This window comes from Coregonus clupeaformis, chromosome 18, assembly GCF_020615455.1.
Source record: "Coregonus clupeaformis isolate EN_2021a chromosome 18, ASM2061545v1, whole genome shotgun sequence".
In the NCBI taxonomy this organism is placed as follows: Eukaryota; Metazoa; Chordata; class Actinopteri; order Salmoniformes; family Salmonidae; genus Coregonus; species Coregonus clupeaformis.
Window position 1 is genome coordinate 43,393,350 of NC_059209.1, and position 21,867 is coordinate 43,415,216.

General features: G+C 48.9%; 1 protein-coding gene across 6 annotated transcripts in view; it reads right to left on the minus strand.

The window, feature by feature from the left end:
* The window catches only part of kank1a (KN motif and ankyrin repeat domains 1a), a 219,656-nt gene that overhangs the window by 49,437 nt on the left and 148,352 nt on the right, over positions 1 to 21,867 (minus strand). For all 6 annotated transcript variants that reach the window (XM_045226875.1, XM_045226876.1, XM_045226874.1 and 3 more), the window contains 2 exons: positions 5,343 to 7,644; positions 4,689 to 5,218 (listed from right to left, as the gene is read on the minus strand). In XM_045226875.1, coding sequence (XP_045082810.1) covers positions 4,689 to 5,218; positions 5,343 to 7,644 — 2,832 coding nt within the window. The remainder of the gene's footprint in view (positions 1 to 4,688; positions 5,219 to 5,342; positions 7,645 to 21,867) is intronic.

Below are 21,867 nucleotides of genomic sequence, written 5' to 3' on the forward strand. Positions count from 1 at the left end.
GAAGGACATTCAACAAGCACAGCACTTACACAAATGACTGATGATTGGCTGAGAGAAATTGATAAAAAGATTGTGGGGGTTCTTTTGTTAGACTTCAGTGCGGCTTTTGACATTATCGATTATAGTCTGTTGCTGGAAAAACGTATGTGTTATGGCTTTACACCCCCTGCTATATTGTGGATAAAGAGTTACCTGTCTAACAGAACACAGAGGGTGTTCTTTAATGGAAGCCTCTCCAACATAATCCAGGTAGAATCAGGAATTCCCCAGGGCAGATGTCTAGGCCCCTTACTTTTTTCAATCTTTACTAATGACATGCCACTGGCCTTGAGTAAAAACTATACATGTCAGCTACCACAGCGACTGAAATGACTGCAACACTTAACAAAGAGCTGCAGTTAAGAATGGGTGGCAAGGAATAAATTAGTCCTAAATATTTCAATAACTAAAAGCATTGTATTTGGGACAAATCATTCACTAAATTCTAAACTCAACTAAATATTGTAATGAATAAATGTGGTCGAGCAAGTCGAGGAGACTAAACTGCTTGGAGTAACCCTGGATTCTAAACTGTCATGGTCAAAACATATTGATACAACAGTAGCTAAGATGGGGAGAAGTCTGTCCATAATAAAGCGTTACTCTGCATTCTTAACAGCACTGTCAACAAGGCAGGTCCTACAGGCTCTAGTTTTGTCGCACCTGGACTACTGTTCAGTCGTGTGGTCAGTTGCCACAAAGAGGGACTTGGGAATTTTGCAGTTGGCTCAGAACAGGGCAGCACGGCTGGCCCTTAAAAGTACACGGAGAGCTAACATTAATCAAATCAAATCGGTGGTCAGATGCCACAAAGAGAAACTTAGGAAAATTGCAATTGTCTCAGAACAGGGCAGCACGGCCGGCCCTTGGATTTACACAGAGAGCTAACATTAATAATATGCATATCAATCTCTCCTGGCTCAAAGTGGAGGAGAGATTGACTTCATCCCTACTTGTATTTGTGAGAAATATTGACATGTTGAATGAACCGAGCTGTCTGTTTGAACTACTGGCACACAGCTCGGACACCCATGCATACCCCACAAGACATGCCACCAGAGGTCTATTCACAGCCCCCAAGTCCAGAACAGACATTCGGAGGCGCACAGTTGTAATGAATACTCAGGGAGAAAAGGGTGCAGATTCACGCGCAGAGTGGCACCAAGGATGGTGGTGTTACCAGAGAATTCAGGAAGGTCTGTGATGGGATGGTGGTGTTACCAGAGAATTCAGGAAGGTCTGTGATGAAGTCAACAGCTATGTGGGACCAGGGTCTGTGAGGGATTGGCAAAGGTTGATACTTACCGGAAGGGAGATGACGAGGGCTTTTGGTTTGGGCGCAGACTGGACAGGAGAGTACGTAATCCCTGATGTCGGATGCCAGTGAGGACCACCAGAACTTACGGGCTAGAAGTTCGGCGGTTCATGTAAAGCCCGGATGACCTGACCCCAAGGACGCGTGACACCATTGCATCAGTTGGGGTCTAACAGCTACTGGTACGTAACTCTTCCCAGCTGGTGTCTCAGGAGGAGCCGGGTCTGAGGTTAGGGCTTCCTGTATGGCACAGTGAACCTCCCACTGTACCGGTCCCAGGAGGAAGGAAGGATGGGTGTAGGGTCTGAGTTACTGGTCGGAAGGTCAAAATGGCAGGAGAGAGCATCAGCTTTTACGTTTTTCTTTCCAGGGATGTAAGTAACATGAAAATGGAAGCGTGTGAAGAAGAGCCTAGCGGGCTTGTCTGGAGTTTAACCTCTTGGCCCCTCTGATATATTCCAGATTACGATGATCTGTCAGGACGAGAAAGGGATGTTGTGCGCCCTCCAACCAGTGGCGCCACTCCTCGAGGGCCAGCTTGATGGCGAGGAGTTCTCTGTTCCCCACATTGTAATTCCTCTCAGCGGGGGATAACTTCCTGGAGAAGAAGGCACAAGGATGTGATTTTGGAGGTGTTCCCACCCGCTGAGAGAGTATGGCTCCTACTCCTACTTCGGAGGCATCCACCTCCAGGGTGAAAGGAAGGGTCGGATCAGGTTGGCGAAGGACAGGAGCTGAGGTGAAGAGGCGTCTCAAGGTGTTGAAAGCTGTCAGTGCAGTATCAGTCCATTGAAGGGTCCGGGTCGTTTGGCTGGTAAGGGCAGTGAGGGTAGCGGCAGTAGAACTGAAGTTCCGAATGAACCGGCGATAGAAGTTGGAGAACCCAATGAAATGTTGGAGTTACTTAACGGTGGTGGGTTTGGGCCAGTTACTGACGGCGGTGACTTTGTTCTCATCCATGCTGACCCCTCCAGGTGTCAGTACGAAACCGAGGAAGTTTACCGAGGTTACATGGAAGGTGCTCTTTTCAGTCTTCACATAACGGTTATGGTCAAGGAGCCGTTGAAGAACCCTTTGTACATGCTGTATGTGTTCCTTCAGGGAGTAAATCAGGACGTCATCAATGTAGACGATGAGAAAGCGGTTGATCACATCCTGGAAAACCTCGTTCATAAAGGATTGGAAGACGGCGGCGGCGTTAGTAAGGCCGTAGGGCATGACTAGGTATTCATAGTGCCCTCGTGCTGTGATAAAGGCCGTCTTCCATTCGTCACCTTCACGTATACGGACAAGGTTATATGCACTCCGCAGGTCGAGTTTTGTATAGATGTTGGCGCGGCCCACTTGTTCAAGGGTCGCTGGGATCAGAGGAAGAGGGAAACGGTTCTTGACCGTGACGTCATTCAGGGAACGGTAATCAATACATGGACGAAGACCACCGTCCTTTTTTTCCAACGAAGAAGAAGCTGGACGCAGCCGGGGAAGAAGAAGGATGAATGAAACGGTTTGAGTGCTTCATCAATCTAGTTCTCCATTGTCTCATTTTCCGGGATAGATGGGGGTAAACACGGCCCTTCGGTGGGGACACTCCAGGGGGTAAGTCAATAGCACAGTCCCCTGGGCGATGTGGTGGCAGAGTGGAGGCCTTGATTTTGCTGAAGACATTGCTGTACTGGGCGTATTCAGATGGTATGGTGGGTGGCACTGCAGAGGCAGAGTCCTCAATGGTGGAGGCTCTGCAGGGTAGGCTGAGACAACTGGTGAAGCAGGCAGAAGACCAGGACAGTAGTTCACCTTGTCGCCACCAGATGGCAGGGTCGTAACGACAAAGCCAGGGGTGTCCGAGGATGAGTGGCTGTTTGGGGGATGAGAGTTCCATGAGTTGAATGGTTTCGGTGTGGAAGAGGGAAACGCTCTGTGTCAGGTGCGTAATGAAGCCCGTGCCCAATGGCTGCCCGTCCAGGACGTTAATCCTTAAGGGAGAGTGACAGGTGTAAGATCAATGTCAAGCTCTTGTACTAGCTGGTGATCGATAAAACTACCTGCTGCTCCCAAATCTATCAAGCCCTCTACGTACTTCGTAACCCCCTTCACGGTTATCAATAATGGGATGGAGAATTGCTTCTGGGAGATATTTAGAAATACAGACCCGCCTACCTGCATGGCAGCGGAGGGACCCTTCTACTCAGCCATTTCCCTGTTCGCCCCCCACGGAGAGATGAGATGATCTTTCCCTCCACAGTACAGGCAGAGCCCATCTTGGATCCGTCTTTGACGTTCGATACATGGGAGCGGAGCATGACCCAACTGGGCTCTGGAAGACTCAGACGGGATGACGGAATCATGGAAAGAGAAGTTTGGGGTTCCTGGACCCCAGGAAGAGTAGCTGCTGCCTTGGCAGGAACTAATGGGGATCCATAATAAACCCCAGGAAGAGTAGCTGCTGCTTTGGCAGGAACTAATGGGGATCCATAATAAACCCCAGGAAGAGTAGCTGCTGCCTTGGCAGGAACTAATGGGGATCCATAATAAACCCCAGGAAGAGTAGCTGCTGCTTTGGCAGGAACTAATGGGGATCCATAATAAACCCCAGGAAGAGTAGCTGCTGCCTTGGCAGGAACTAATGGGGATCCCAACAAACCCCAGGAAGAGTAGCTGCTGCCTTGGCAGGAACTAATGGGGATCCATAATAAACCCCCAGGAAGAGTAGCTGCTGCCTTGGCAGGAACTAATGGGGATCCATAATAAACCCCAGGAAGAGTAGCTGCTGCTTTGGCAGGAACTAATGGGGATCCATAATAAACCCCAGGAAGAGTAGCTGCTGCCTTGGCAGGAACTAATGGGGATCCATAATAAATACAAATACAAATACAAATGCAAAGTGTCACCAGGTCTTTAGTGTTGTGAGGGACAGTAATGATTTTGGTGATGCTGTCTTGGGTTGTGGGTTCGATTCCCACGGGGGATCAGTACGAAAATGTATTCATTCACTACTGTAAGTTGCTCTGGATAAGAGCGTCTGCTAAATGTTGAGGCTGCACTATCCTGTAAGAATTCTTAACCTACTAAAACGTGATAATAAATAGTCTAGTATAAAGCACAGCAGTAATGTTCCAACTGGGCTGTGTTGGTTCTTCAGGTCTGTTAACAGAGATATCCTATTGTTAGGGCTAGGTCAATACTAACCAGAGAGAGAGAAGAGAGAGCGGGCTAACAGTAGATAAATGGTCTGTCTGGCTAGAGACCAAAGAACACAACAATGGCCTGGTGTAATGACCTATTAGACGTGCCATTCTGTGTGAAAATACTAATATGCCAGACTAATGTGTCCTACCTGTAGTGGTGCTGCTGCTATCTTGCTGTGTTCTCAGATCCTCAGCACTGCCATACTTCATGACAGAGTTGATAGAAGTCAGAGTGTTGACCAGCTGGCTGTTGATAGAACCGAAGTGGTTGAACTGAGAAGAGCAGGGCTGTCCGAAGGCGTCCGCTAGCTCGCTGTAGTTCTCAGTCAACAGCATCTGTTGTTCCTGAAGTAGCTTCTGAAGCCTCTCTATGTAGTGGTTCAGCCCCTCCACCTGCTGGGGCGGTGCTATGGCCTGGGCCTGGTTCAGCCCCTCCACCTGCTGGGGCGGTGCTATGCCCTGGGCCTGGGGTGGTACAACAGTCGTCACGGCAATGGTCTCCTCGGTAACAGCGGCTCCGTCCAGGTGGGAGGGCCCACAGGCGATGTTCCGGGTCTTCAGGCCGACCAGGAAGTTGGTGTGGATGCCGACCAGGCCTACGCCCACCTCTTTGGTCTGGGCCGACCACGCCTTCTCCGGACTGCCGTCTCTCTCTGCTGTGTTTCCCACGGCAATAGACCTAAGGACAACCACAATAGAACATGTTTATATAACTTTTATTTGTTCAAAAATGCATTGTATTATATCCACATGTGGTTAAATTGTGTTGTTAAATTGTTAAATGAATCCAATTAAAAAAGTACCTGGTTTTGGGCACGGTCTGTGGGTCTTTGACCAGCCCCTCCCCCACAGCGACAGTCCTGGTGTGATTGGTTAGCGTGCTGGTGTGTTTCTCAGCAGTGTGGAGCAGGGCGGTGTTGGTACAGCCGTCAGCTAGCACCACTGTCTCTGTGTTGGTGTGTTGGCTAGCGGTCTCCAATAGGGTGCTGGTGTGTTGGGAGGCTGTGTCTGGGGTTACCATGACAGCAGAGTCCGTGGTGGCGCCCAGGACAGGGTTAGTACCCATGGTAACCAGCTGTCTGATGGGAGAAACAGTGACGTCTATAGAACACTCCCCAACGCCCACCGACCTGCTCTCCCTGGCCTCTGTCTCCTGGACTGACCTCCTCTCCCTGGCCTCATCAGTGTTCACCCCCTGGTCACACACCTCCACCTGGCTCCCCACACACTGGTCCTGCACCTCTACCCTCTCCTGCACCAACCACCTCTCCACGGGCAGGTCAGGTCCCGAAGCAGTGTCTCTCAGGCTGGGTTGACAGGACACCCCTACCCCTACAGTGTGGAGGGTCTCCCCTGTGGAGGCATGGCTGGTCTCTAGGTGGTTCCCCACTCCCTGGCAGTGTGTCTGGACTCTCCTGCTCTCTGAGCCAGTGCTCTGGGTGTCTGGCCGTGCCTCGCAGGCCGTGCTGTAGGTGTCTGGCCGCGCCTGGCAGCCTTTATCAGCCCTCTTCCTATTGGCTCCCCCAGCGGCCTGCAGCTCCAGCTTCAGCTTGGACATCTCCATCAGGTGGGTGGTCTCTCTCAGGTCCACCTCTAGCCGGTAGATCTTCTCCTTCAGGCCCTCGATGGTCTGCTGCTGCAGCTCCAGCTCTGCCTCCACCTCGCTGGTCACACCCAACAAGGCCTCCGTCACTCCCGTCCCAGCGCTGCGCGTCTCACGCTGCTCTGTCGCCATGCCGACGTCACGGTAGAAGCGTCGTTGTTGTACCGTCGTCATCACCGGCGACTTCTTCTGGGCGACCACCGTGACGTCGTTCATGTTCTCATCTGGGCCGACCGCCGTGGAGGTGAGCTGGTTGTTGTTATTGTGGGTGAGGGGGAGGGAGGTCTGGGTCTGCCTGGCCTGGTAAGAGCCTTGCTCCTGGCCGTTCGCCCCCAGGGCTTGGACCTCTGCAGCCAGCCTCCTGAACTCCTCCATCCCCTGGGAGCTCTGACTATGCCCCTGACCCTCCTGGCCATCTGGCTCCATGATGTGCAGCTCCTGGGTCTGCAGGGTGTGTCTCTGGGTGTCCAGCTGGTCGGCCAACTGGTCAGCACTGCCCACGCTATAGGACCTCTTCCTGAACCCTCTCTCCGCTACGCCCCCCGTCCCCAGCCTCTGGTTCTTCTGAGAGGTCATCTGTCTCTTCTCCTCCTGCAGCACGGCTATCTTCACCTGCAGGACAGGTATGGTCTGCACCTTCTCCTCTAGCTCCTTCAGCCTCCGCAGGGCCACCACCATCTGCTCCCGGATGTGCTGCAGGTGGAGCGGAGACACGTTGGTGGTCGGTGTGGTCATGCCTGAGGACATGGGGCTGTGGTGGATAGAGGAACCCATGAACGTGTAGTAGGGGTTGTAGTCTCCACTACCCCCACCCCCATTGGGCAGCAGAGGGTGGGGGTGGGGGTGGGGGGCGCTAAGGGAGAACAGGGAGGAGCTGGACCCCCCCATCCCCCCGAAGGACGCCAGGCGGAGGCGAGGAGCAGGTCCGGGGGGGTCGGAGGGGGACGGGGGCTGCATGAGGTGGCGCTCCTGTTCTAACCTCCTCCTCGTCTCCATCAGGGTCTTCTCAACCTGGGGGTTGAGGAGGGGCGGCTCCCGCAGTGAGGGGGGCGGGAGCTGGGGCCGTTGGGGGTGTTCGGGGGGGATGCTCAGGTAGCCCTCAGGCGATAGGGGAGGAAGGGGAGGGGGGGGCTCACAGGGCGGGAGAGGGGCGTGGTAAATCAGGGTGGGGGAGAGGGGAGGGTGAGGCTGGGGGAAGGGGCGGGGGGTGGGGTAGAAGAGGGGACTCTGCTGTGTCTCTTCACAGGAGGAGGGCAGGGAGTCGGTGGAGGTCCATTCAGCCTGGCCCTGCCCTCTATACCAGCTGCCTCCACCAGAGCTACCTGCCCTGGGCACGGGCTCCGCCGCCGGCCGGACTGGCCTGGCTCTCCGCTGGATGTTCAGCCTCTTGATGGTGTTGCCGCTCTGTATGTCGTCCACATACTTCAGGAAGTCCAAGTCTAGCTGGTAGCCATACGGGGGCGTGGCCTCAGGACTGCTGCTGACAGACCTCACTCCTCTCTCTATGGGAAGAACAGAAGAACATTAACACTCCTCTCTCTATGGGAAGAACAGAAGAACATTAACACTCCTCTCTCTATGGGAAGAACAGAAGAACATTAACACTCCTCTCTCTATGGGAAGAACAGAAGACCATTAACCATCCTCTCTCTATGGGAAGAACAGGAGACCAAAATGCATTAGAGCTAGGGCAGTAAATTGGTTCTGTGACAATGACATGAAAGGTTTGGAACAATAGCTCTAAATGGATCAGAGAATAAAATGCTTTGAAGATGACATGATAACTTTAGACCCCAGTGTTGCCTTTCTGGCAGCTGCTGGAAGAACAGTGGTCTAGTACGATCTGGCAAACGTGGCCTGTTACGTAAGAGGCGTGGACACGTGCTTCTCCCAGGACCCCAGACAGTCACAGCCACAACAAGCATGGACGACATCAGGACCCCAGACAGTCACAGCCACAACAAGCATGGACGACATCAGGACCCCAGACAGTCACAGCCACAACAAGCATGGACGACATCAGGACCCCAGACAGTCACAGCCACAACAAGCATGGACGACATCAGGACCCCAGACAGTCAAAGCCACAACAAGCATGGACGACATCAGGACCCCAGACAGTCACAGCCACAACAAGCATGGACGACATCAGGACCCCAGACAGTCACAGCCACAACAAGCATGGACGACATCAGGACCCCAGACAGTCACAGCCACAACAAGCATGGACGACATCAGGACCCCAGACAGTCACAGCCACAACAAGCATGGACGACATCAGGACCCCAGACAGTCACAGCCACAACAAGCATGGACGACATCAGGACCCCAGACAGTCACAGCCACAACAAGCATGGACGACATCAGGACCCCAGACAGTCACAGCCACAACAAGCATGGACGACATCAGGACCCCAGACAGTCACAGCCACAACAAGCATGGACGACATCAGGACCCCAGACAGTCACAGCCACAACAAGCATGGACGACATCAGGACCCCAGACAGTCACAGCCACAACAAGCATGGACGACATCAGGACCCCAGACAGTCACAGCCACAACAAGCATGGACGACATCAGGACCCCAGACAGTCACAGCCACAACAAGCATGGACGACATCAGGACCCCAGACAGTCACAGCCACAACAAGCATGGACGACATCAGGACCCCAGACAGTCACAGCCACAACAAGCATGGACGACATCAGGACCCCAGACAGTCACAGCCACAACAAGCATGGACGACATCAGGACCCCAGACAGTCACAGCCACAACAAGCATGGACGACATCAGGACCCCAGACAGTCACAGCCACAACAAGCATGGGACGACATCAGGACCCCAGACAGTCAAAGCCACAACAAGCATGGACAACATCAGGACCCCAGACAGTCACAGCCACAACAAGCATGGACAACATCAGGACCCCAGACAGTCACAGCCACAACAAGCATGGACGACATCAGGACCCCAGACAGTCAAAGCCACAACAAGCATGGACGACATCAGGACCCCAGACAGTCACAGCCACAACAAGCATGGACGACATCAGGACCCCAGACAGTCACAGCCACAACAAGCATGGACAACATCAGGACCCCAGACAGTCACAGCCACAACAAGCATGGACGACATCAGGACCCCAGACAGTCACAGCCACAACAAGCATGGACGACATCAGGACCCCAGACAGTCACAGCCACAACAAGCATGGACGACATCAGGACCCCAGACAGTCACAGCCACAACAAGCATGGGACGACATCAGGACCCCAGACAGTCACAGCCACAACAAGCATGGACGACATCAGGACCCCAGACAGTCAAAGCCACAACAAGCATGGACAACATCAGGACCCCAGACAGTCACAGCCACAACAAGCATGGACAACATCAGGACCCCAGACAGTCACAGCCACAACAAGCATGGACGACATCAGGACCCCAGACAGTCAAAGCCACAACAAGCATGGACGACATCAGGACCCCAGACAGTCACAGCCACAACAAGCATGGACGACATCAGGACCCCAGACAGTCACAGCCACAACAAGCATGGACGACATCAGGACCCCAGACAGTCAAAGCCACAACAAGCATGGACAACATCAGGACCCCAGACAGTCACAGCCACAACAAGCATGGACAACATCAGGACCCCAGACAGTCACAGCCACAACAAGCATGGACGACATCAGGACCCCAGACAGTCAAAGCCACAACAAGCATGGACGACATCAGGACCCCAGACAGTCACAGCCACAACAAGCATGGACGACATCAGGACCCCAGACAGTCACAGCCACAACAAGCATGGACGACATCAGGACCCCAGACAGTCACAGCCACAACAAGCATGGACGACATCAGGACCCCAGACAGTCACAGCCACAACAAGCATGGACGACATCAGGACCCCAGACAGTCACAGCCACAACAAGCATGGACGACATTAGCTACAAAAAACAGTTTCACCAACTATGCTGTCAACAGCAGACAGACAGCAATTATCTGCTAAAAAAACAAGTTTGGTTTCCAAAACGGAGTTGGATGAAGGTTGTGGAAAGAACAGGGTGAACGGATGGAGTGTATAGCTACTTGGGGAACTGATGGACCGTAACATTGGGCGCACTCAAACGTCAAAACTAATGTTAGCTTAGCAACATTTCTTTACGATTCCTCTCTGCTATAGACGGGTTGGTTGTTTAGCAACAGAAGCGACGTGTGCACAACCCTGGGGCAAAACAGACGGGTTGGCTTAGACTGTTGACAACATGTAAGATATATTTCGTGGCCAATGTTTATTGAAAACATAAAAACATTTGCACAATGAGCACTATAATACATCTTTACAGTTATTGGTTAGCTAGCTATCACATGTTAGCCATATTAGCATTAACATGAAATCAGTAAAAACATCTCAAAACAAGACAGAATATCAATAACAAGATGAAACAAGCTGAAACGAGTCACTTAAGATTCCCCATGTTAGTTTCTTGTCATTCTTGCTAGCAATCTGGCCATCTAGAATCACAACACGTGTGAACATTGTTTTCGTGACGTTGTCAGCTAACCCATCTATAAATCAAACCTTATATCTAGCTAGTCAAATCAATCAAACAAATAACATTTTTATTTGTCACATTTGCCAAATACAACAGGTGTACAATTTACAGTGAAATGCTTACTTACAAGCCCTTTCCCAACAATGCAGAGTTAAAAAGTAAGAAAAGATTAGCAAAATTTTTTAAATAAAGGAAATATAATATATATATATATATAATATAATAAAATAACAATAACGAGGCTATAAGGAGAAAATAAAATTAAATCTAATGTAATTTTATTTGCCACATGCGCCGAATACAACAGGTGTAGACCTTACAGTGAAATGCTTACTGACAAGCCCTTAACCAACAATGCAGTTTTACGAAGAAAAAAAAAAGTGTTAAGTAAACAATCGATAAGTAAAAAAGTAAAAAAGTAAAAATAGCAAATAATTAAAGAGCAGCAGTAAAATAAAATAACAGTAGGGAGGCTATATACAGGGGGGTACCGGTACAATGTGCAGGGACACCGGTTAGTCGAGGTAATTGAGGTAATATGTACATGTGGGCAGAGTTAAAGTGACTTTGCATAAATCATAAACAGAGTGTAGCAGCAGTGTAAAAGATGGGGTGGGGGGGCAGTGCAAATAGTCTGGGTAGCCATGATTAGCTGTTCAGGAGTCTTATGGCTTGGGGGTAGAAGCTGTTAAGAAGCCTTTTGGACCTAGACTTGGCGCTCCGGTACCGCTTGCCGTGCGGTAGCAGAGAGAACAGTCTATGACTAGGGTGACTGGAGTCTTTGACTTGAGGCCAGAGAACAAAGGGGTCAACAATCAGGAACATTGCACAGCACGGTGTCAGCTAGGCTGGGTGACAGGCTCACGTTCCCGTTGAACTCATCTTTCTTCTCCAATCCGGAGGACATAAAACTATATTTTTAATACATGATGTAGTATTTTCATATTTTAGCATAGCCTTTTCACTATAGTGCGAAATTCCGATTATTTTCTGAAGATTTCTCACAAAAACAAGTGCATTTCTGTGAAATATCAACAGAGCACTGAGCGTATAGCAAGCTTTTTATTTGAATAAAAACTAAACCATGAATGTGCTCGTCTTCTTTATACAATAATGAATTGACCACTTGTAATTTGCAAAATAGTTTTCATTGCTAAAGTATGAACAAGCTTGGGTTCACATGTAATATATTGATATATTTATTTCATGTTTCATATGCAGGTTGACATTTGTTCTTTAGTTTAGCCAACATCTGTGTCCCCCTTACCCCACCCCCAAAAAATAAAAAATAAAAATGAATAACATATTGTAAAGTGGTTATCCCACTGGCTATAAGGTGAATGCACCAACTGCTAAATGACGTAAATGTAAATGTAATGTCAAAATGTACTTTTTCACCAACTACAGAAACAGCTGAGAGGCAATTGGACAGCCCAGGCTGCTGCAACTGAAAGTCGTTTTTGACCAAAGCTATAAACTATCTTTGGTTTACTAGCTAATGTGCATGAGATGTTGTCAATTTCCAATATTGAACGAAGCATTTTCCTATGTCATGTTACAGTATCTGTGTACTGCAGCGAATGTGAGGAGCTTGTTGCTAGCGCTAATGTTTACATGACTATACAAGTCCACAGACAAACATATTCAAGTTGTTGAGAAAGTATGAACACAGATACAGCATGTCTAGATGAAATTGTACTGTAGAAATACAGAGTCGTATGGACACTCTGTCAGACAGCCCTGTCAGTCCAGCTGGTAGAGTATGGACACTCTGTCAGACAGCCCTGTCAGTCTAGCTGGTAGAGTATGGACACTCTGTCAGACAGCCCTGTCAGTGTAGCTGGTAGAGTATGGACACTCTGTCATAGAGTATGGACACTCTGTCAGACAGCCCTGTCAGTCTAGCTGGTAGAGTATGGACACTCTGTCAGACAGCCCTGTCAGTCTAGCTGGTAGAGTATGGACACTCTGTCAGACAGCCCTGTCAGTCTAGCTGGTAGAGTATGGACACTCTGTCAGACAGCCCTGTCAGTCTAGCTGGTAGAGTATGGACACTCTGTCAGACAGCCCTGTCAGTCTAGCTGGTAGAGTATGGACACTCTGTCAGACAGCCCTGTCAGTCTAGCTGGTAGAGTATGGACACTCTGTCAGACAGCCCTGTCAGTCCAGCTGGTAGAGTATGGACACTCTGTCAGACAGCCCTGTCAGTCTAGCTGGTAGAGTATGGACACTCTGTCAGACAGCCCTGTCAGTCTAGCTGGTAGAGTATGGACACTCTGTCAGACAGCCCTGTCAGTCTAGCTAGTAGAGTATGGACACTGTCAGACAGCCCTGTCAGTCTAGCTGGTAGAGTATGGACACTCTGTCAGACAGCCCTGTCAGTCTAGCTGGTAGAGTATGGACACTCTGTCAGACAGCCCTGTCAGTCCTGCTGGTAGAGTATGGACACTGTCAGACAGCCCTGTCAGTCTAGCTGGTAGAGTATGGACACTCTGTCAGACAGCCCTGTCAGTCTAGCTGGTAGAGTATGGACACTCTGTCAGACAGCCCTGTCAGTCTAGCTGGTAGAGTATGGACACTCTGTCAGACAGCCCTGTCAGTCTAGCTGGTAGAGTATGGACACTCTGTCAGACAGCCCTGTCAGTCTAGCTGGTAGAGTATGGACACTCCGTCATAGAGTATGGACACTCTGTCAGACAGCCCTGTCAGTCTAGCTGGTAGAGTATGGACACTCCGTCATAGAGTATGGACACTCTGTCAGACAGCCCTGTCAGTCTAGCTGGTAGAGTATGGACACTCCGTCATAGAGTATGGACACTCTGTCAGACAGCCCTGTCAGTCTAGCTGGTAGAGTATGGACACTCTGTCAGACAGCCCTGTCAGTCCAGCTGGTAGAGTATGGACACTCTGTCAGACAGCCCTGTCAGTCTAGCTGGTAGAGTATGGACACTCTGTCAGACAGCCCTGTCAGTCCAGCTGGTAGAGTATGGACACTCTGTCAGACAGCCCTGTCAGTCTAGCTGGTAGAGTATGGACACTCTGTCAGACAGCCCTGTCAGTCCAGCTGGTAGAGTATGGACACTCTGTCAGACAGCCCTGTCAGTCTAGCTGGTAGAGTATGGACACTCTGTCAGACAGCCCTGTCAGTCTAGCTGGTAGAGTATGGACACTCTGTCAGACAGCCCTGTCAGTCCAGCTGGTAGAGTATGGACACTCTGTCAGACAGCCCTGTCAGTCTAGCTGGTAGAGTATGGACACTCTGTCAGACAGCCCTGTCAGTCTAGCTGGTAGAGTATGGACACTCTGTCAGACAGCCCTGTCAGTCTAGCTGGTAGAGTATGGACACTCCGTCATAGAGTATGGACACTCTGTCAGACAGCCCTGTCAGTCTAGCTGGTAGAGTATGGACACTCCGTCATAGAGTATGGACACTCTGTCAGACAGCCCTGTCAGTCTAGCTGGTAGAGTATGGACACTCTGTCAGACAGCCCTGTCAGTCTAGCTGGTAGAGTATGGACACTGTCAGACAGCCCTGTCAGTCTAGCTGGTAGAGTATGGACACTCTGTCAGACAGCCCTGTCAGTCTAGCTGGTAGAGTATGGACACACCGTCATAGAGTATGGACACTCTGTCAGACAGCCCTGTCAGTCTAGCTGGTAGAGTATGGACACTCTGTCAGACAGCCCTGTCAGTCTAGCTGGTAGAGTATGGACACTCTGTCAGACAGCCCTGTCAGTCTAGCTGGTAGAGTATGGACACTCTGTCAGACAGCCCTGTCAGTCCAGCTGGTAGAGTATGGACACTCTGTCAGACAGCCCTGTCAGTCCAGCTGGTAGAGTATGGACACTGTCAGACAGCCCTGTCAGTCCAGCTGGTAGAGTATGGACACTCTGTCAGACAGCCCTGTCAGTCTAGCTGGTAGAGTATGGACACTGTCAGACAGCCCTGGTGCACGAGATAAATAAGTACAGGGATTACTCTCACTGCCAGCGCTGTCGACATTGCGCCAAAAGTACAACACTACAAAGTGTACCTTTAATATTAATATTTGCAAGCAGCTTCTATCTCAAGGCCATCAGACTGTTAAATAGCCATCACTAGCCGGCCTCCGCCCAGTACCCTGCCCTGAACTTAGTCACTGTCACTAGCCGGCCTCCACCCAGTACCCTGCCCTGAACTTAGTCACTGTCACTAGCCGGCCTCCACCCAGTACCCTGCCCTGAACTTAGTCACTGTCACTAGCCGGCCTCCACCCAGTACCCTGCCCTGAACTTAGTCACTGTCACTAGCCGGCTACCACCCAGTACCCTGCCCTGAACTTAGTCACTGTCACTAGCCGGCATCCACCCAGTACCCTGCCCTGAACTTAGTCACTGTCACTAGCCGGCTACCACCCAGTACCCTGCCCTGAACTTAGTCACTGTCACTAGCCGGCTACCACCCGGTACCCTGCCCTGAACTTAGTCACTGTCACTAGCCGGCCTCCACCCGGTTACTCAACCCTGCACCTTAGAGGCTGCTGCCCTATATTCATAGACATGGAATCACTGGCCACTTTAATAATGGAACACTAGTCACTTTAATAATGTTTACATACTGCTTTACTCATCTCATTTGTATATACTGTATTCTATTCTACTGTATTTAGTCAATGCCACTCCGACATTGCTCGTCCTAATATTTATATATGGCTTAATTCCATTCTTTTACTTTTAGATTTGTGTGTTTTGTTGTGTTGTTAGATATTACTGCACTGTTGGAGCTAGGAACACAAGCATTTCGCTACACCCACAATAACATCTGCTAAACATGTGTATGTGACCAATGCAATTTGATTTGATTTGAATAAATGGTGTTAGGCTAGTAGGACCATTCATCATTACCTGTGTGCTATACTGCAGAATTGACAAGTATTCATTACTAGAATACCCTGTCAATAATACACAGTAACAAATCAATGTCTTACACAATGAGAACTCAGAACATGACCTGTAACCTTGTATCAATTGAGCACTCTTACCATAGTAACCATCAAGTGAATCATGTTCAACATAGTAACCATCAAGTGAATCATGTTCGACATAGTAACCATCAAGTGAATCATATTCGACATAGTAACCATCAAGTGAATCATGTTCGACATAGTAACCATCAAGTGAATCATGTTCAACATAGTAACCATCAAGTGAATCATGTTCAACATAGTAACCATCATGTACATATTACCTCAACTACCTCAACTAGCCGGTGCCCCCGCACATTGACTCTGCAACGGTACCCCCCTGTATATATAGCCTCCCTACTGTCACTTTATTTTACTTCTGCTCTTTTTTTCTCAACACTTTTTTGTTGTTGTTTTATTCTTACTTTTTTTGTTTAAAATAAATGCACTGTTGGTTAAGGGCTGTAAGTAAGCATTTCACTGTAATGTCTGCACCTGTTGTATTCGGCGCATGTGACCAATAAAATTTGATTTGATTTGATTTGATTTGATTTGATCAAGTGAATCATGTTCAACATAGTAACCATCAAGTGAATCATGCTCAACATAGTAACCCTCAAGTGAATCATATTCGACATAGTAACCATCAAGTGAATCATGTTCAACATAGTAACCCTCAAGTGAATCATATTCGACACAGTAACCATCAAGTGAATTATGTTCAACATAGTATTTCCATTCTGTCTTGAATAGTATCAACAATCCAACCATTCGTTCCATTCCTTTCTAATAGAGAAAAGGGACACAAGGTTGAAGAATGACTTCTCTGTCCTAGACTGTGTCCTCAGAGCATGTGCAGACCAGCTGGCTGGAGTGTTTACGGACATATTCAATCTCTCCCTATCCCAGTCTGCTGTTCCCACGTGCTTCAAGATGTCCACCATTGTTCCTGTACCCAAGAAAGCGAAGGTAACTGAACTAAATGACTATCGCCTTGGCAGAGTGGTGCCAGGAAAGAGAGGAGGTGAGGGCCCTGGCGGAGTGGTGCCAGGAAAGAGAGGAGGTGAAGGCCCTGGCGGAGTGGTGCCAGGAAAGAGAGGAGGTGAAGGCCCTGGCGGAGTGGTGCCAGGAAAGAGAGGAGGTGAGGGCCCTGGCGGAGTGGTGCCAGGATAGAGAGGAGGTGAAGGCCCTGGCGGAGTGGTGCCAGGATAGAGAGGAGGTGAAGGCCTTGGCGGAGTGGTGCCAGGATAGAGAGGAGGTGAAGGCCCTGGCGGAGTGGTGCCAGGAAAGAGAGGAGGGTGAAGGCCCTGGCGGAGTGGTGCCAGGAAAGAGAGGAGGTGAAGGCCCTGGCGGAGTGGTGCCAGGAAAGAGAGGAGGTGAAGGCCCTGGCGGAGTGGTGCCAGGATAGAGAGGAGGTGAAGGCCCTGGCGGAGTGGTGCCAGGAAAGAGAGGAGGTGAAGGCCCTGGCGGAGTGGTGCCAGGATAGAGAGGAGGTGAAGGCCCTGGCGGAGTGGTGCCAGGATAGAGAGGAGGTGAAGGCCTTGGCGGAGTGGTGCCAGGAAAGAGAGGAGGTGAAGGCCTTGGCAGAGTGGTGCCAGGATAGAGAGGAGGTGAAGGCCCTGGCGGAGTGGTGCCAGGAAAGAGAGGAGGTGAAGGCCCTGGCAGAGTGGTGCCAGGAAAGAGAGGAGGTGAAGGCCCTGGCGGAGTGGTGCCAGGAAAGAGAGGAGGTGAAGGCCCTGGCGGAGTGGTGCCAGGAGAGAGAGGAGGTGAGGGCCCTGGCGGAGTGGTGCCAGGTAAAATAACCTGTCCCTCAACATCAACAAAACAAAGGAGCTGATCATGGACTACCATCCTCATCTACGGGCTGCAGTGGAGCAGGTCAAAAGCTTCAAGTTCCTTGGCGTGTCCATCACACAGAGGACCCGAAATGGTCCCTTCACACCGACAGTGCGGTGAAAAAGGAGCCTATTCAACCTCGGCGGCTGAAGAAATGTGGCATGGCCCCCCCTTACGAACTTCCACAGATGCACCACTGAGAGCATTCTGTCGGGCTGCATCACCGCCTGGTACAGCAACTGCACTGCTCTCAACCGCATGGAGGGTGGTGCGGTCAGCCCAACGCACCACCGGGGGGCACGCCCCACATGAAAAAATACTACAGTTTACTATAGAATTCTATTGTAAACTGTAGTCTACTGTAGAACACTATACCACACACTGTAGTATCCCTTGATCATGTGTAGTATATAATGTTGTAGTATACTACAGTAAATTCTACAGTATTATCCACATAAAAAAACACTGTAGTAAATACTACAGTAATGTCCGCAAAAACACTACACTTTTTTAACTATAGGAAATACTACAGTCGTGGTCAAAAGTTTTGAGAATGACACAAGTATTGGTCTTCACAAAGTTCGCTGCTTCAGTGTTTTTAGATATTTTTGTCAAATGTTACTATGGTATACTGAAGTATAATTACAAGCATTTCATAAGTGTCAAAGGCTTTTATTGGCAATTACATTAAGTTTATGCAAAGAGTCAATATTTGCAGTGTTGACCCGTCTTTTTCAAGACCTCTGCAATCCGCCCTGGCATGCTGTCAATTAACTTCTGGGCCACATCCTGACTGATGGCAGCCCATTCTTGCATAATCAATGCTTGGAGTTTGTCAGAATTTGTGGGTTTTTGTTTGTCCACCCGCCTCTTGAGGATTGACCACAAGTTCTCAATGGGATTAAGGTCTGGGGAGTTTCCTGGCCATGGACCCAACATTTTGATGTTTTGTTCCCCGAGCCACTTAGTTATCACTTTTGCCTTATGGCAAGGTGCTCCATCATGCTGGAAAGGGAATTGGTCGTCACCAAACTGTTCTTGGATGGTTGGGAGAAGTTGCTCTCGGAGCATGTGTTGGTACCATTCTTTATTCATGGCTGTGTTCTTAGGCAAAATTGTGAGTGAGACCACTCCCTTGGCTGAGAAGCAACCCCACACATGAATGGTCTCAGGATGCTTTACTGTTGGCATGACACAGGACTGATGGCAGCGCTCACCTTGTCTTCTCCGGACAAGGTGTTTTCCGGATTCCCGAAACAATCGTAAAGGGGATTCATCAGAGAAAATGACTTTACCCCAGTCCTCAGCAGTCCAATCCCTGTACCTTTTGCAGAATATCAGTCTGTCCCTGATGTTTTACCTGGAGAGAAGTGGCTTCTTTGCTGCCCTTCTTGACACCAGGCCATCCTCCAAAAGTCTTCGCCTCACTGTGCGTGCAGATGCACTCACACCTGCCTGCTGCCATTCCTGAGCAAGCTCTGCACTGGTGGTGCCCCGATCCCGCAGCTGAATCAACTTTATGAGACGGTCCTGGCGCTTGCTGGACTTTCTTGGGCGCCCTGATGCCTTCTTCACAACAATTGAACCTCTCTCCTTGAAGATCTTGATGATCCGATAAATGGTTGATTTAGGTGCAATCTTACTAGCAGCAATATCCTTGCCTGTGAAGCCCTTTTTGTGCAAAGCAATGATGACGGCACGTGTTTCCTTGCAGGTAACCATGGTTAACAGAGGAAGAACAATGATTAAAGCACCACCCTCCTTTTAAAGCTTCCAGTCTGTTATTCTAACTCAATCAGCATGACAGAGTGATCTCCAGCCTTGTCCTCGTCAACACTCTCACCTGTGTTAACAAGAGAATCACTGACATGATGTCAGCTGGTCCTTTTGTGGCAGGGCTGAAATGTAGTGGAAATGTTTTTTGGAATTAAAGTGGGGGAAAAAAGTATTTAGTCAGCCACCAATTGTGCAAGTTCTCCCACTTAAAAAGATGAGAGAGGCCTGTAATTTTCATCATAGGTACACGTCAACTATGACAGACAAATTGAGAAGAAAAAAAATCCAGAAAATCACATTGTAGGATTTTTTATGAATTTATTTGCAAATTATGGTGGAAAATAAGTATTCACCTACAAACAAGCAAGATTTCTGGCTCTCACAGACCTGTAACTTCTTCTTTAAGAGGCTCCTCTGTCCTCCACTCATTACCTGCATTAATGGCACCTGTTTGAACTTGTTATCAGTATAAAAGACACCTGTCCACAACCTCAAACAGTCACACTCCAAACTCCACTATGGCCAAGACCAAAGAGCTGTCAAAGGACACCAGAAACAAAATTGTAGACCTCCACCAGGCTGGGAAGACTGAATCTGCAATAGGTAAGCAGCTTGGTTTGAAGAAATCAACTGTGGGAGCAATTATTAGGAAATGGAAGACATACAAGACCACTGATAATCTCCCTCGATCTGGGGCTCCACGCAAGATCTCACCCCGTGGGGTCAAAATGATCACAAGAACGGTGAGCAAAAATCCCAGAACCACACAGGGGGACCTAGTGAATGACCTGCAGAGAGCTGGGACCAAAGTAACAAAGCCTACCATCAGTAACACACTACGCCGCCAGGGACTCAAATCCTGCAGTGCCAGACGTGTCCCCCTGCTTAAGCCAGTACATGTCCAGGCCCATCTGAAGTTTGCTAGAGTGCATTTGGATGATCCGGAAGAGGATTGGGAGAATGTCATATGGTCAGATGAAACCAAAATAGAACTTTTTGGTAAAAACTCAACTCGTCGTGTTTGGAGGACAAAGAATGCTGAGTTGCATCCAAAGAACACCATACCTACTGTGAAGCATGGGGGTGGAAACATCATGCTTTGGGGCTGTTTTTCTGCAAAGGGACCAGGACGACTGATCCGTGTAAAGGAAAGAATGAATGGGGCCATGTATCGTGAGATTTTGAGTGAAAACCTCCTTCCATCAGCAAGGGCATTGAAGATGAAACGTGGCTGGGTCTTTCAGCATGACAATGATCCCAAACACACCGCCCGGGCAACGAAGGAGTGGCTTCGTAAGAAGCATTTCATGGTCCTGGAGTGGCCTAGCCAGTCTCCAGATCTCAACCCCATAGAAAATCTTTGGAGGGAGTTGAATGTCCGTGTTGCCCAGCGATTTGTGCCCCCCATAAGTGAGAAACCTACATGCCATGTATAGACCATATTTGGTTCCATACAGGTTAGGTTCTACGTGGTCCTCTGTAGCTCAGCTGGTAGAGCACGGCGCTTGTAGCGCCAGGGTAGTGGGTTCGATCCCCGGGACCACCCATACACAAAAATGTATGCACGCATGACTGTAAGTCGCTTTGGATAAAAGCGTCTGCTTAATGGCATATTATATTATATTATAAAAACAATAAAATAGTATGCTACAGTATTTTTTTATGTGGGGCTGCTTGCCTTCCAGGACATTTACACCACTCAGTGTGAAAGGAAGAACAAGAAGATCATTAAGGACCTCAGCCACCCGAGCCAAGGTCAGTTCACTCTGCATCCATCTACCAGACAGAGACAGTACAGGTGCATAAGAGCTGGGACCAAGACACTGAGAAACAGCTTCTATTACCAGACCATCAGACTGTTGAACAGCTTCTATTACCATCAGACTAATTCTCCACATAGCTGTATTCTCTATATAGCTGTATTCTATATATAGCTGTATTCTCCACATAGCTGTATTCTTTATATAGCTGTATTCTCCATATAGCTGTATTCTCTATATAGATGTATTCTCTATATAGCTGTATTCTCTATATAGCTGTATTCTCCACATAGCTGTATTCTCTATATAGCTGTATTTTCTATATAGCTGTATTCTCTATATAGCTGTATTCTCCACATAGCTGTATTCTCCACATAGCTGTATTCTCTATATAGCTGTATTCTCCATATAGCTGTATTCTCTATATAGCTGTATTCTCCATATAGCTGTATTCTCCACATAGCTGTATTCTCTATATAGCTGTATTCTCCACATAGCTTTATTCTCAACAAAGCTGTATTCTCTATTTAGCTGTATTCTCCACATAGCTGTATTCTCTATATAGCTGTATTCTCCACATAGCTTTATTCTCCATTTAGCTGTATTCTCCACATAGCTGTATTCTCTATATAGCTGTATTCTCCACATAGCTGTATTCTCCACATAGCTGTATTCTCTATTTAGCTGTATTCTCCACATAGCTGTATTCTCTATATAGCTGTATTCTGCACATAGCTGTATTCTCCACATAGCTGTATTCTCTATTTAGCTGTATTCTCTATATAGCTGTATTCTCCACATAGCTGTATTCTCTATTTAGCTGTATTCTCCACATAGCTGTA